The sequence below is a fragment of the Piliocolobus tephrosceles genome, chromosome 13 (genome assembly GCF_002776525.5).
Source record: "Piliocolobus tephrosceles isolate RC106 chromosome 13, ASM277652v3, whole genome shotgun sequence".
Classification (NCBI taxonomy): domain Eukaryota; kingdom Metazoa; phylum Chordata; class Mammalia; order Primates; family Cercopithecidae; genus Piliocolobus; species Piliocolobus tephrosceles.
In genome coordinates this window covers 74,471,815-74,486,206 of record NC_045446.1, presented here as the reverse complement: position 1 = coordinate 74,486,206, position 14,392 = coordinate 74,471,815, and the positions used below count along the sequence as shown (strand labels likewise).

Here is a 14,392-nt window from a genome sequence, read left to right as displayed (position 1 = left end):
TTAGTGTTCTCATTTCTGTAATTGTGTTACTAAGTACATTAGAATATAATAAATTTACATCTCCTGAAGACCATTTTATAATTTAGACATAATTAATTCAGATTAACCCCTTCCTCATCAACACTCACCCAAATCCAACTATGCTAGTTACAATTCGGGATATTTTAAAAGTTTCTTCTACTTTCCATTAAATCATCTGGTTTGTTTAAATCTTTGCATCAGTTAAGCATGTTTTCTTCCACACTAAATTCCTGCTTGTTTTTGTCTCACAAAAGTTACGACTAAATTAGTTTAATTATTTTGGAAATAATTTTAGAGTCTAAAATACTTTATGTATTCCTGGCTTTCTTATTTTGAAGGAAATGTGGTTGGATCTGGAGATTGTCTAGGCCAAAGTTTATTAGATGTAGAAGAATGCTGATTTCTTAGCATTTATAAATCTCTAGTTTTTGCAATCATAGGAATAGACTGCACACACTTTTCAAAGCATTTTATGATTATTTGGCATATTACTTGTGGCTGATAAGGACGTCTTTTACCAGCCAATCTTTAGCAAGCACTTAACTCTCCTTTTATAATTAATATTTTCACTTCCCATATGGATGGAATGCCTGATGGAAATTTTATCTGGAAAAAGATTCTGTATCATATTTTAGTGCAGTACAATTTATTTATCCATTTTTGCTATTTTTATTAAACAAATCAAGCTAGGATATTAGTCTTAACCCTTGCTTTGAAACTAGTGATTGTTCTATGTAGTCAGTGCCAGGTCAAAGAGAGTTCAACGAGTTATATCTCATCTAGGCATTGCCCTGTGCACCATCTGCCCATGTTAAATCACAGTGATAAGTAGGATGTGTAACATCGCTAATTCTTGTTTGGCCAGAATTTCATGTCATCTCATGGTCATTACAATTGTCCAATTATAGTTGATCAAATTGGATTACCATTAATTAGTGAGTCTGTCTTATAGTACAGAGGGCTAGTTGAACATATTTATCTGTTTAAGTGGGCTGTCCTCAGAAAGCCAAATGTCATGTTTGAAAAGAGAATTCTTGTTTGTCAGGAGGGAAAGATAGGAGTATGGAATTACTTTACATGCACTAAACTGAAGGAGTGATTTCAATGTAGTCTTTCAGTAAGCTTAATAAAAGTTTGCTTTAGTCTTAAAGATCTTTTAAGCAAAATAACATTAGTTATGCAATGGATGCTATTTATCTACAAAGAAATGACATGCTGAGGTTACTAAAACAGAAATTCTATGGCCCTTGTGATGGGAAGACATTGCTCATTCTGAACAACCCATTCATAACCGATTTAAGTCCCTGTGAAGATTTGTAATATCTTGAATAGTGTCAAGCCAGAAAATTGTTTCTGCCTTGCTGCAAGCTGCACACACCATTACAAAATTGTGATGGATGCACACTAATTTATGTCTATGTACACTGATTCTTATATTTGAGAGGCAAATGGGTGAGAACAGGACATGTGTTCCCTGAAGATGCCAGTGGGCCTTTGTGCAATGATATCTGCCTAAAAAACTAGAGAAGCATCTGTGGTTAGATAAGATTGGAGAGAGCCAAACTTATCACTTTCTGACATTCTCATTTGAGAGTGATGGCATTGGTATATCACATCAAATCCTACTGTATAGTAATGCATCATGGTGACACCAGAAAAGCCTGAAGTTCTCTAGGGTTTTATTTGACCCAACAGTTCTTTCAGGCATAATCCATTAATCTAGAATAAAAAGCGGGGGGAGGGGGGGAGAAAGAGAGAGAGAGAGAATTTCTCCCTTTTCCTCACTGTCTTCAGGTATTGATTTTGACTTCTTGATCTTCTTTAAGAAGGAAAAAACTATTAATGCCTTTGCTATTTCTGCCCAGCAGTTCAATTTTCATATATTTTTGACAAATTTCCTTAACAAGAATACCTCAACACCAGAACTAAAGTTAACTTTAAAGGAATAGTTTATGTTTCTGGAGCATTGCTGAATTAAATATTATTATTTTAAAAAATGTGTATCAACTCCTTCATTTTTCTACTTTTTCCTTCCATTTATACTTCCACCCAACCATCCATTCATCCATCAAACATATGTATGTATTTATTGCCTGTTATGTGGTGGGCAGTATGAAGGGTGCTTAGAGAAAAATGGCCAATAACATGAACCAGAACCTGCCCTCTAAACTTACATATCTGGCCATTATTATTGAACAAAGGTGTTTTGAATGCCTTCTGTGATGGGCACAGTGCCCCTTGTACAGAATCTGGAAAAGTACCCTTATATGGAGAGACATGGAAAAAGAAGATCCTACTCCTTACTTGGAAGATTTTTAAGTCTAACAGTGATTTATCCAGGGAGTCTCAGGTTCAAATGTAGAACTTGCTCTGATCTCAGCCCTTGCAATAAACACCTTGCCAGCTCAGGCAAAAATCAGGCCTATACTGACCCAGCACCTGGTCAATCCACTGAGTAGGTCGATTTGATGGCATCTGATGGTCTACAGATAAAGTAATTATTTCATAGGATTATACAGTCTTTGTTAGGTCCTGCATGGATGGTAACTGGCTGCACAATCAAACCAAAATTATTTCCTCAGGAATGTGTGATAAGGATAGACATTTTGAAAATGGATATGGAAAGTTTCAAACAGAATAAAAGTTATTAATGTTGTGGCAATTAGCCTTTCACTTCACTGAAAATACTATGTATGGATTCAGCAAGCATGCTAAAATGTAAAACAAAAAAATCCTCTTTGGAAGGCAATTGCTTTAAGGTGGAAAAAATAGCTCATTTTTCAGTGAAAGAATTTGAAAATTCTGTCTTTGGAAACCAAAATACTGTATGGCAGAGTTGGATGTATCTTTCACTTTAAAACGCAGACTCTCTCTGTGGTGAATGTATTTGTTGTGGTAAAGTATTTGAAAGGAAACCCTCAGAATAATTTGGGGTAAGGAAAAATACTGTTTTAAAATCAGCCCAACCCATCAGTTTTAAACCTTGAAAACTGCCTTACTTTGAATAAGAAAGAATTAATAATTGTGTATAGCATAAATAATATATGTTTGGATTATAATGCATAATCGTGATTTAAAACAAACTTCCAAATTTTAAGGGACTCTAGTATAATGCTGTGACCTCGACAATTTTTTCCACATGAATTTATGTTCTTTAGAGTTAATATTGATAATCTGATACAGTTACTTCGTGATTGGGTCTGTGTCTTGGCAAATCTCTCTCTAGATAAGTGATTCCTGTAAATGTTGAAAATTCCTTTACAGGTTAACTTTCCCACCATTTTTTATTGCTTATGCTATAAAGTTTAAGCCTAGATGCATCCTTTCTGGAAAGAAGGGTCCTGCTAATCTCATAAGAATCTCATAATAAGTTCTCTTTCCTAAGGTTTGCATTTTGTGTGAGGATCAGCAAGGAAAGGGAAAAGCCAGAATGCCAAACTGCAAAGAGTTATTCTTTACTGTAGGGCTCCATCCAAAAAGGGTTTGTAACACAGTGTACAGTCTTGTAGCCCAGCTGTGTGGAGCATTGATTGCTTCTGCCTAGAGCAGGGATACTGTCAAGTTGCTCTGTGAGTTGAGTCATCTATTGACAAAGAGCTACCAGCCCGCAGATAATGCTGTGCGGAGCTGCTCTCGCTGCTCCCACTGCTCCCACGATGCACTGCTTATAGCAGCTGTCAAAGATACTGAGGGATCTACGGGGGAAAAAAAGACTTTTACAACTGCCTGGAAGAAAGGGGTGTGAGGGAGGAGACATTTCTGTGCAGAGCTGACCAAAGGAAAGAGTAGGCATCAGTGCAGTATGAATGCATACCTCACCAAGCAACACAGCTGCAGCCGGGGGTCGGATGGGATGGATGCCGGCAGGAGTGCGCCCACCCTGATCAGGGATGCCCACTGCGCTTGTGGCTGGCAGAGGAACTCTCAGGGACTCGGGTACAGTTCTCAGACCATGCCCTCCTCAGGACCAGGGGGCCCAGCTTCAAACAGGACCGGGGGGTCCAGCTTCAACAGGACCTTGTGGGACAGTGTGCGGAAAAGCCCCCACAAGACGAGCACCAAGGGCAAAGGGACTTGTGGGGAGCATTGTACCTGCCCACATTGTTGGTTCAGCCCAGCACAGGTGAGCCTTTTCCTTATGACTTTCCCTTGAGTATCTGAAGAAAGTGAGAACAAGTTGTTTAAGGTTAGAATGGCTTGGAAACTTTGCAGAATACCGTGGATATGCCTGTATATAAATATTAGGCCAAGAAAAACCTGTCATTTTCACACGTTTGTGGGCTCATACCTCTGGGTGGCCTGTGAAAGTCTAGGGATGCTGTGTTCAGTTTATTTCACTGACTTTTCACCAAGTTCAGTTTCTCTCGTCCTCAGGTTATATTATTTTGCATCATACTCTTTTAGTAGCCCTTTTACTTCTTATCATTTTTAACTTTTGTTCAGTCCTGCCTATTTATTATTTTAAAGAATAGAGAGAAAACAAATTTTAACCAAACTTTCCATCTCTTTAAAGGCAAAAGAACATTTATTTCTTTAGCTATAGAAAATAGTGATTTGAAGTATGCTATTCTAATTTTACTCTTATAATACTGTATGCCTTTTCAGTTATGGAGAAGAAATATTATTTACACTAAATAATTAATTTTACAAAGAAAAGGAATAATTAAGAGCAAAATAGAGGATGATTAAACTTAGAATAAACAATGAAGCACTTCATTTATTCATAGAGAAGCAATAAGTTTATTTATATTAACATCTATAGCTCTTTTTCTTCTGTAATGCATTTCTAAAGCAGATGTGTAGATACCTTTCATTTGATTCCTAGGTTATTCTAGCCCCCAGACTACTATCATTTTATCAGAAGTAAAATTGGCTCATTTTTTTCTCTCTTCATTCAAAGGAGAGAAGATAACTTCCTGTAAACGCTCTAAAATATAAATAAAATGTACCTGTAGTCACTGTCATAAATACAGAACAATGACTGTTCTTAAATATGTATTGAAAAGAAAAAAGCTATACTTGCAGAAAAATTCAATCTCAATTTCAATATGATTTTAACATAGTGGAGAACTAGATATTGATCGTGAATAAAATGTTTTGGTGGGAGGTGTAGAGAATATTTTAATTTTAACAATAGTTTGTAAAAAGTACTTCCAGAATGTCATTTATCACTGGTCTTAACAATATAGTTACATATACATAGCCATATATATGGCTTTTGATTGATTTACATGGAATTATAAGCTTTGCTTAGAAAGACAGCACATCTCAGCCTCTTGATTTAAATCAAAAATATATTATCATTTTATTATTAAACTGGTTTGGCTTAAAATGGAGCTTGACATTTAGAAATGCAGTTATTATTTAAAGTTAACATGAATTCCAAACTGAATAAAGAGTCTTAACAATTGTGAATACTCTATATACTCCTTAACAAATACATTCATTTAAATGTCTTTAGCTTATATCTCTGTATTGGTTACATTAAATTCTCAAGGCTCACATAGGCTAGGAAGACAAGCCTATTTAATAGCATCTAGCATGTGGTTGTTGCACAGAGTAGAAAAAGCAAACTTGCTTTATTGTTGCAATTATTTTAATCCAAGATGTAATATACTTTTTATTTCATAAATGGCAATTTCCCAAACCCAAATCTCTAATACTAGGTTATAATAACCAAACTCTAAAAATGTTCATGCATTTTTCATCAACTGAGGGAAACTTTTTATTTCCTTAGTTTTTAACAATGCCTCCTACTTGCCTGAAACTTACAACCATTTAATGCTTTCAAGAATTGAAATAGACCGCATACTGATAATTAGAGATCATTGTGACATATAAGAAGGCAACAAATTGAGGTAGCCACCATCTCTCCTTATTCGTTTGCATAAGCATTTCTATACATTTTCCCTCCCATTTGCAAGTACCGTATTATTGACTGGGACTAATAGTGATCCACAAATACTGGAGCTATGAAACCATTTCTTTTAGGACTTTCAATGTTTTAACACTCTTCACTTACCAGACCTTTCCGCCCTTTACCATTTCAGTCCTATAAAAGTGCTATGCTAAATTGATTAATCTGGCTTCACCCCATGCTTGAAAACTTTCAAATACATTATGTTAAATAATGTCAATTGTCTCAACACATATATATATACACAGACTTTAATATATGTTTTCAAATGTCTCACTATAACTATTTGTTTATATTAACATATTTTATGTATATATAAGTATATATATGCATATATATGCACACATATAAAAATTGGAGTTCTATATTATTCCAATTTTTCTGTCCTGCAGTACATCAGCTTGTTCTTCCAAAGAATGCTGCATTCTATCCATATAAAGTATTTTTTCATGTAAATTTTATTTCCTTCTAGTAGGTCCTCAAAACAACTGATATATGCATATTTATAGATCTGTTTCCACTGATATATGCATCCATAGCATACACCTAATATCTCAATTATATAGAGATGTGTAAGTACTATACACTTAGGTATATTATGACCAAAATAAGAACCTGTGTGTACCTATATATATATTCACGTGTCCACTAAAACTAAGGCTGCTTTTCGAATTTCATGATACTACTTTTTACCCCTTAAATTAACTCGGAATGTCCTGTGAAATATTGTAAAACCTAAAACTGGGGGCTAATGATACTAAACATTAGAATCCTTGATAAAGCATAAAGAATAGTGCATGTTTTAAAATAGTCCAGGGACTCACATGTGGTACAGAACGTGCCTAAGGGTTGTTAAGCATCTGGGAGCTTGGATCTTGCCATCGTAGATATTTGCAGTATTACGTGGAAATCAGCAGTGTGATTTCCAGCTGCTATAATAGAGGGCCATGGTAATGACTTGAGTTCCTCCCAAGGCTCTTTTCCAAACTTCTGTTATTTGGGGTACTGTGTACTAACAGGACTCTGTCATTATGTTGTTCCTCAGCAGGTCTAAAAATCAGCTTCTGTTCCATCTCAAATAAGTTTTCATTCCATTTGGATCTGTAGAATTAATATAACCATAATCATAGGTAAGGAAATGGAAAATTATAGTGCCCAGAAGTGAGTTCCAAAATGTACATCTAGGATGTTAATGACAGTCTTGGGAAGAAATATGTCCATCATTGTTTATGTGACATTTCTTCCCAATGCAGACTAATCTAGGGAGGCAGCACAGAGCTGTGGAGACTCAGACCAGAGTTTTGTGCATTTATCTGTCTCTCTCCTCTTCTCTCTCTCTCTCTCTCTCTCCCTCTCTCTTTGACTATCATGTACTGAGTGTCTACTATGTACTATTCTGTCAGCCCTTGTGGATATAATATTATACTACACAGACTGGGTGTGGAGACTCACTTCTATAATCCCAGCACTTGAGAGGCAGAGGCAGGTGAATCACTAGAGGCCAGGAGTTCAAGACCAGCCTGGCCAACATAGTGAAATGCTGTCCCTACTAAAAATGCAAAAGTTAGCCAGGCGTGGTGGTGCACACTCTAGTTCCAGCTACTCAGGAGGCTGAGGCACGAGAATTGCTTGAACTCAGGAGGTGGAGGTTGCAGTGAGCCAAGATGGCGCCACTGCACTGCAGTCTGAGCTACAGAGTGAGCCTTGGTCTCAAAAAAAAAAAAAAAAAAGATCAGGTCCTGTGGCTCACACCTGTAATCTCAGCACTTTGGGAGACCGAGGCGGGAGGATCAGGAGGTCAAGAGATCTAGACCATCCTGGCCAACATGGTGAATCCCCATCTCTACTAAAAATACAAAAAAAAATTAGCTGTGAGTGGTGGCGGGTGCCTGTAGTCCCAGCTCCTTGGGAGGCTGAGGCAAGAGAATTGCTTGAACCCGGGAAGTGCAGGTTGTGGTGAGCTGAGATTGCGCCATTGCACTTCAGCCTGGTGACAGAGCGAGACTCCATCTCAAAAATAATAACACTAATAATAATAATAAATAAAAAATAAAATTGTAAAGAAAGTAGGTATCTCTCTTACTACTGTGGAGCTTACAGCCTATAGTGGCCTATAAAATTTAGCAAATGATATACCATGTATACTGTGATATACAAATAATTATATCATCATAAGTCATAACTTAGAAGTTAAGCAAAATCTCAGAGAGTACTGCAGATACCACAATGAATGCATATTCAGGATACAGAGGAGTAAAAAAAATCGAGATACTTGGAAAATGTCGCATTTCTTTAAGCTTTTAAGATTTTCTGGGGTTTTTTTGTTAGTTTGTTTTGTTTTGTTTTGTTTTGTTTTTTGAGATGCAATCTCGCACTGGTCCTGGAGTGCAGTGGTGCCACCTTGTTTCGCTTTAACTTCTGCCTTCCACATTCAAGTGATTCTCCTGCCTCAGTCTCCTCAGTAGCTGGAACTACAGGCACACACCACCATGTCTGGCTACCTTTTTTTTTTCTTTTTATGTTTTTATTAGAGATGGGGTTTCACCATATTGGCCAGTCTGGTCTCGAACTTCTGACCCATGATCTGCCTGCCTCAGCCTCCCAAAGTGTTGGGATTACAGGTGTGAGCCACTGCGTGCGGCCAAGATTTTCTGCTTTATAAAATGAGGATATAAATAACACCTACCTCAGCGGGTTGTGGTGATGAATGATTAACAAAATGTTAGTGTAGTGCTTTCATATGGCAGAGGCTCAATTAATATTTAAGGAATAAATGAATGAATAATAAGTCCACAGTAAATGTTGGCTATTACTAACCTGTTTCTTAATACATTTTTTTGATTGGCTGGGAACAGAAGAGAAATGAATTAGTGAGGGCTTCATAGAGGTAGTGATACTTTGACGAATTGAATTAAAAATGTTGTATGTGTTTATTAAGCAGATAAAAAGAGATAAATTTTTGAGCAGAAATGAAAAATACAGAAAAGCATATAACGCCTTGGTGCCTGTGCACTCAGTTCTATTTGCCCAGAACATTGAGCCCTGGAGAGCAGGTTCGTTAAAAGAGATGCCTGGAGAGGAGGGTGGGGCCTGGTCAGAGAGAGCTGGGTTGGCCTTGATGAGGACTTCATAAAGTTTGAGTGCCTGCTCTGCCACTCTCTATTTGTTATGCTTCATCATCAGTGAACTCTTTGAGCCTCAGTTTCTCTGTTTGTAAGACAGCTGGTTTTCTAGGTGAACACCCAGATCTCATCCAGTACTAATAGTATGTGACTGTGTCAACTGATACTTACTAATCAGTTTGGGAGGAACTTCGGAAATGATTTATCCTTAAAAGCCAGACAATTTCAAATTTGAATTTACTAGCTCTGTGTGACCTTATTTGCTTAACCTCTCTAAGCCTCATTTTTCTCCTCCGTAAAACTTGGGATAATAAATTCATGTTGCAGGGAAAGGTTATAAGAATTGAAAATACTGTATATAAAAACCCCAGTATGGCACTTATAACACAATTACTCAGTAAATGGTATTTGTTATTATTAATGATATCTAAAGTATGTTTTTTAACCTAAAGAACTTACTGTCTACCAAATTCGTCATTCATATTGTGCTCTTTCATTCAAATGTATGGTTTTTTCACTGAATTTTTTGATGTCTTCCTTATAATGATGAAGACTAGGCTAGGCAACTGTCCAGAAACTTTTGGCGTAGTACCACATGATGCTGATACTGAGGTGACATTATGTCCTTCAAGATTCTCAGCAATTTATAACTGTGCACACTAGAAAAAAAAAATCATGTAAAATAGAATTGTGTTGATGAAGTAGCATTCCCATAAGCTTGTATTTAGAGGTAAGGAAATGCTGAAAGATTTCCTCAGCAAAACTCTGCAAGAACAACTGTGTTTGAAGCCAAGCTCTGTAAATCTCCCCTTATAATTCCTTTGCAGCAACTCCAGAACCAGCAGTTTGCAGCAACTTGAGTGCAAGGGACTTTTTAGTCCAAGAAGTAGGGTTGCCCTAGGATAAAATCTTAGGCTCAGTTTATGCTCAACCAGAAAGATCTGACAGCTTGTTTTGACTCAGTGCCTGCTTTGACTTATTCCTTTTAGAAAGACAGTCCCTTACCGAGGAAGAATAAGACTTTCTTGTCTCTGGGAAATACCAGCTGACCCCCAGGTAAGGGAAACAGAAGAGAGCAAGCGATAACACAGAAGGAATTAAAATTGTAGGCATTTCTGTGGTGGATGTGAAGCCATTTGGTCAACACTCCTGGCACCCATATTGCTGGATGCTGACAGAAGCAGAGCATTCTCTCTAGGGCAGGGCAAGGAGAGGCCAAGCACACAGAATGGGAAAGAAAAGAACAAAAATGACAATATTTATTGCATACTCACCATGCTCACAATGTGTGAGACACTGTGCTAGGGACTGTACGTTAGTCATTTCCTTCAATTTTCCCAATAACACTAACAGAGTGATATTGATATCTCCATTTTGAAGATGTGGAAATGGAACCTAAGAGTAATGCTTATGATCACACAACTGATAAAGGCAGAATGCATTTCAAATGCAGGTGTGTATGACTTCCTTATTCTCTCCACCACATCTTGCAAACGTAAGACCTTTTGAAGTACCCTGGGAGGTAAAATACCCTATAAAGACCTCTGTAAATCTCTAATTTAATAGAAATTTCTTAAGGCATTGGGATGTTCTACATGGTTGGGAGTACTGGAATTCCCTTGCAGAATCCTGGATTCCCCTAGCCTACTTTATTTTCTGATCTCAGGAACCCTGAGTTCTGTCCCTGAAGATCCCTTCCCTCCTTTATTACGGTTGAGAACTATGTAGATCTGAAGCAGCTGGAGTTGATTCCCACAGCACTTAACATCAGAATAAGATACTCGCTGTGTAACTTGCAAATTGGATTCAAGTTTGCAACATTTGTGGTATTTCGGAACCACCTATTGTAAATTTAATATAAATACAAAATAAAAGTGCAGAGAGACACTGTTTTTAGTACAAGAGCATCATCTCACATTGCTGAATGTGAATCTCATACAAATGTTCTATCTCCCTATGTATCCATCATGCCAAGAATCGAATCTCTGTTTGATACCACCTTCTTCATTGTCCATCCTCTTTTTCTGATATTATTTGATCTGTTACAAGTGTAGCCTCACCTGGTTTTATTCTCCTTCATTCTCTACTTTGTTCCATTCTTTTAGTTTCCTAAAGGCATCTAGATGTTTTGTAATTATATCAGAACTGTATGGAAATTTAGTAGTCACCTAGTACATTTTCCAAAGGAGAAACTGTACCCTAGAACAGTTAAGAGAATTGCTCAAGGTCATTTCAGTTTGTGGTAGAATTGGTCCATGTCCTTAAACTCGGAATTGAGTTTTCCTTTTACTGTTACAGGTTGCCCTCCCTCTCCTAGCCCTTCTGTGCTTATATGAAGAGTCATTATTGTCAGATAATTATGAGGCATGCAATTTATTGATAATTAAGTGTTGGGCATTTTACAAAAAGTTACATAAACCTATTGTTTTTACTCAGAATTTAGACTAGTGATCCCCAAGGACAGATGGAGAGAGGACAGCCCCTAGAAATTATTTTTTAATTTTTTTTCCAACTTTGATTTTAGGCTCGGGGGGTGCATGTGCAGGTATGTTACATGAGTAAATTGTGTGTTCCTGGGGCTTGGTGTACAGATTACTTCATTACCCTGGTAGTAATATAATATTCAATAGGTAGCTTTTCAGTCCTCACCTTCTTCCCACCATCCACCCTCAAGTAAGCCTGGTGCCTATTTTTCCCCTTTGTGTTCACGTGTACTCAATGTTTAGCTCCCGCTTATAAGTAACAACATGTGATATTTGATTTTCTGTTCCTGCGTTAGTTTGCTTAGGATAATGACCTCCAGCTGCATCTGTGTTGCTGCAAAGGACATAATTCCATTCTGTTTTATGTCTGCATAGTATTCTATGTTATCAATGTACACAATTTCTTTATCTCATCTACTTTTGGTGGACACCTAGGTTGATTCCATGTCTTTGCTATTGTGAAAGTGCTGCAAAGAACATACACGTGCATGTGTCTTTATAGTAGAATAATTTATATTCCTTCGGGTATCTACTCATAATGGGTTTGTTGGGTTGAATGGTAGTTCTTTTTTTAAGTTCTTTGAGAAATTTCCAATCTGTTTCCCAAAGTGGCTGAACTAATGTACATTCCCACTGAAGTGTATAAGCATTTCCTTTTCTCAACAAGCTCGCCAACATCTGCTATTTTTTGACTTTTTAATAGCCATTCTGACTTGTGAGAAAGCACTTTAGAAGAGCAGAGAAGTACTTAAGTGTTGTTAAAGATCGGAAGTGATACTGGGATTTAGGGGAAGAGGGCCAGGAATGATAGACACCGTAATGTGCAGAGTGGTCCTGCCCCACAAATAATTGCCCCAGGTACTGCACAATTTTTTACATTCCACTAGATGTTCATGAAGATTAACGGAAAAAGTTTATTATTATCTAAGCCTAAAATCAAACTCAGTTTTACAAACGAGTATTTTTGCAAGGATTTAATAATTATTACATTTTCTGGGACTATAACTGCGCAAAAATCAAGGGACAATTGTACTTTGTTCTGTTAGCAATTTTGTCAGTTGTTCCCCATTTCAGAAGATCACATCCTTACAACATAATGCTGATTTTAGTATTGACACACCTCTCCTGCGTCAATCCACGTGTATAGATTTCATCCTTAAATTTGCAAGTAAAGAGATTTGAGACTCCTGTTAATAGATCTGGAACCAAATATTGTAATTTTTTGGTTCAAGTTTTATTTTGTTTTTAATTGACAAGTAGTAATTATATATATTTAAGGGGCCCCATGTGATGTTTCAGTACATGTATACATTGTGAAATAATTAAATCAGAGTAATTAACATGTCAGTCATCTCCAACGCTTATTATTTCTTTGTGGTCATGTGAAAAAAACATGTGAAATCTGTTATTGTAACTATTTTAAAATACACAAAACATTATCATTAACCTAAGTCCCCAGTGGACAGAAAAGGAGTGATGTTGGTCAAAAGATCTAGAATCAAATATTTTAACTTGATAGAAACATAAAATACAGGGATCTCACCAAATTTCATTAATAAAGTTGTTTTTTAAATATTTTATTTGATTGCCATACTATACACTAACCTTTAAAGCAATTTAAAGCATAATGAGAAATCTATTTGCGCAAATTACCTGACATCATATGTCAGGTAATAAAATTGTATTTTAGAGTTTTCTGTTTTTTTTAATATTACTCTGATATTATATCAAATCTCAAAGTCAACTTGTATCAAAACTCAACTTTCCTATAAGCCCTTAGGTTTCAGAGTCTGTATCTATCATTCCTCATTATCTATCAAAGGATAGAATTATGGACTGCTAGAAATCAAACATATGCCTTCACATGAGAAGGAATTCCAAACACGAATAGGTAGGTGGGTAGGTAGGTAGGTACCCACCTAGGGTAGGGAGATAGATAGATAGATAACTAGATAGATGACTCTCTTACTGGCATGCCCTATTTTGACATTAAACATATCAGTAAGACCCAGTTTATCTGCAAGAATATGATATATTTTTAACTTACTCCTACCATCTGCAATTTTCCTTGTTAAATTGTCTGTATTTCAACTACTAAAGTTATTTCCTCTGACATTTTATCAAATACAAATGATCTGCTATTACTTTTTCTAACACTAATTGTTAACCTAGAATTCATTCTATATCTGCTGTTTTCTTTGCCTGTACCTTTTGTAAAATATGGAATCTGGTCTCTTTATTCCATTTAAATCTAAATTTATTCTTTATAAATATATGCAAGCATGTCAATACATCATTACATTGTCTGGCATAGTAGGACTCACAGATTGCCATATTTTCATTCTTGTAACATCATTATTAAATTACGTTTTGGGGCCAAGACTTATCTGCATTTATGGCTGTGGAGAGGAGGAACTATGTGTCCAATGCCTGTATGTCTTGCAGGAAACCTGCAATATGTTTTCAACACATTAGTTTAATATAAAGTACTTTCTTTTTATTTCTTCTTTTACTTTGGTGAAGGCACTACATTTTAAAAAACATGTGTAGGCAGTTGTATCATCTATGAATTTTATTTCAGATGAAAAAGGAAGATATTACAAAACATTTATTATAAAATGGAAAGGTTGAATCTGATAGAATTGAACTATTAGTTGAGATATTCAGTATTGTTTTGTGTACCATTATATCTGTGTGTTTAACTGGCCTTCCAACTAGTCCAGGGGTCACCAAACTACAGCTACAGGCTAAATCCAGTCTGATACTTCATTTTGTGTAGCTCTTGAGCTAAGAATTATTTTTAATATTGAAGAAAATCAAAATAATATTTCAGACATGAAAATCATGAG

General features: G+C 36.3%; 1 protein-coding gene across 8 annotated transcripts in view; it reads left to right on the top strand.

Moving 5' to 3' along the window:
- DLG2 (discs large MAGUK scaffold protein 2) overlaps positions 1-14,392 on the top strand; it is a 2,237,713-nt gene that overhangs the window by 1,343,512 nt on the left and 879,809 nt on the right. The window contains exon 1 of one of the 8 annotated variants that reach the window (XM_023209279.1): positions 3,629-4,144. The exons of the other annotated variants lie outside the window; for them this stretch is intronic. Coding sequence (XP_023065047.1) covers positions 3,824-4,144 — 321 coding nt within the window. The 5' untranslated portion in view covers positions 3,629-3,823. Of the gene's footprint in view, positions 1-3,628; positions 4,145-14,392 lie in introns of those variants that run through there. 8 annotated transcript variants of the gene reach the window in all.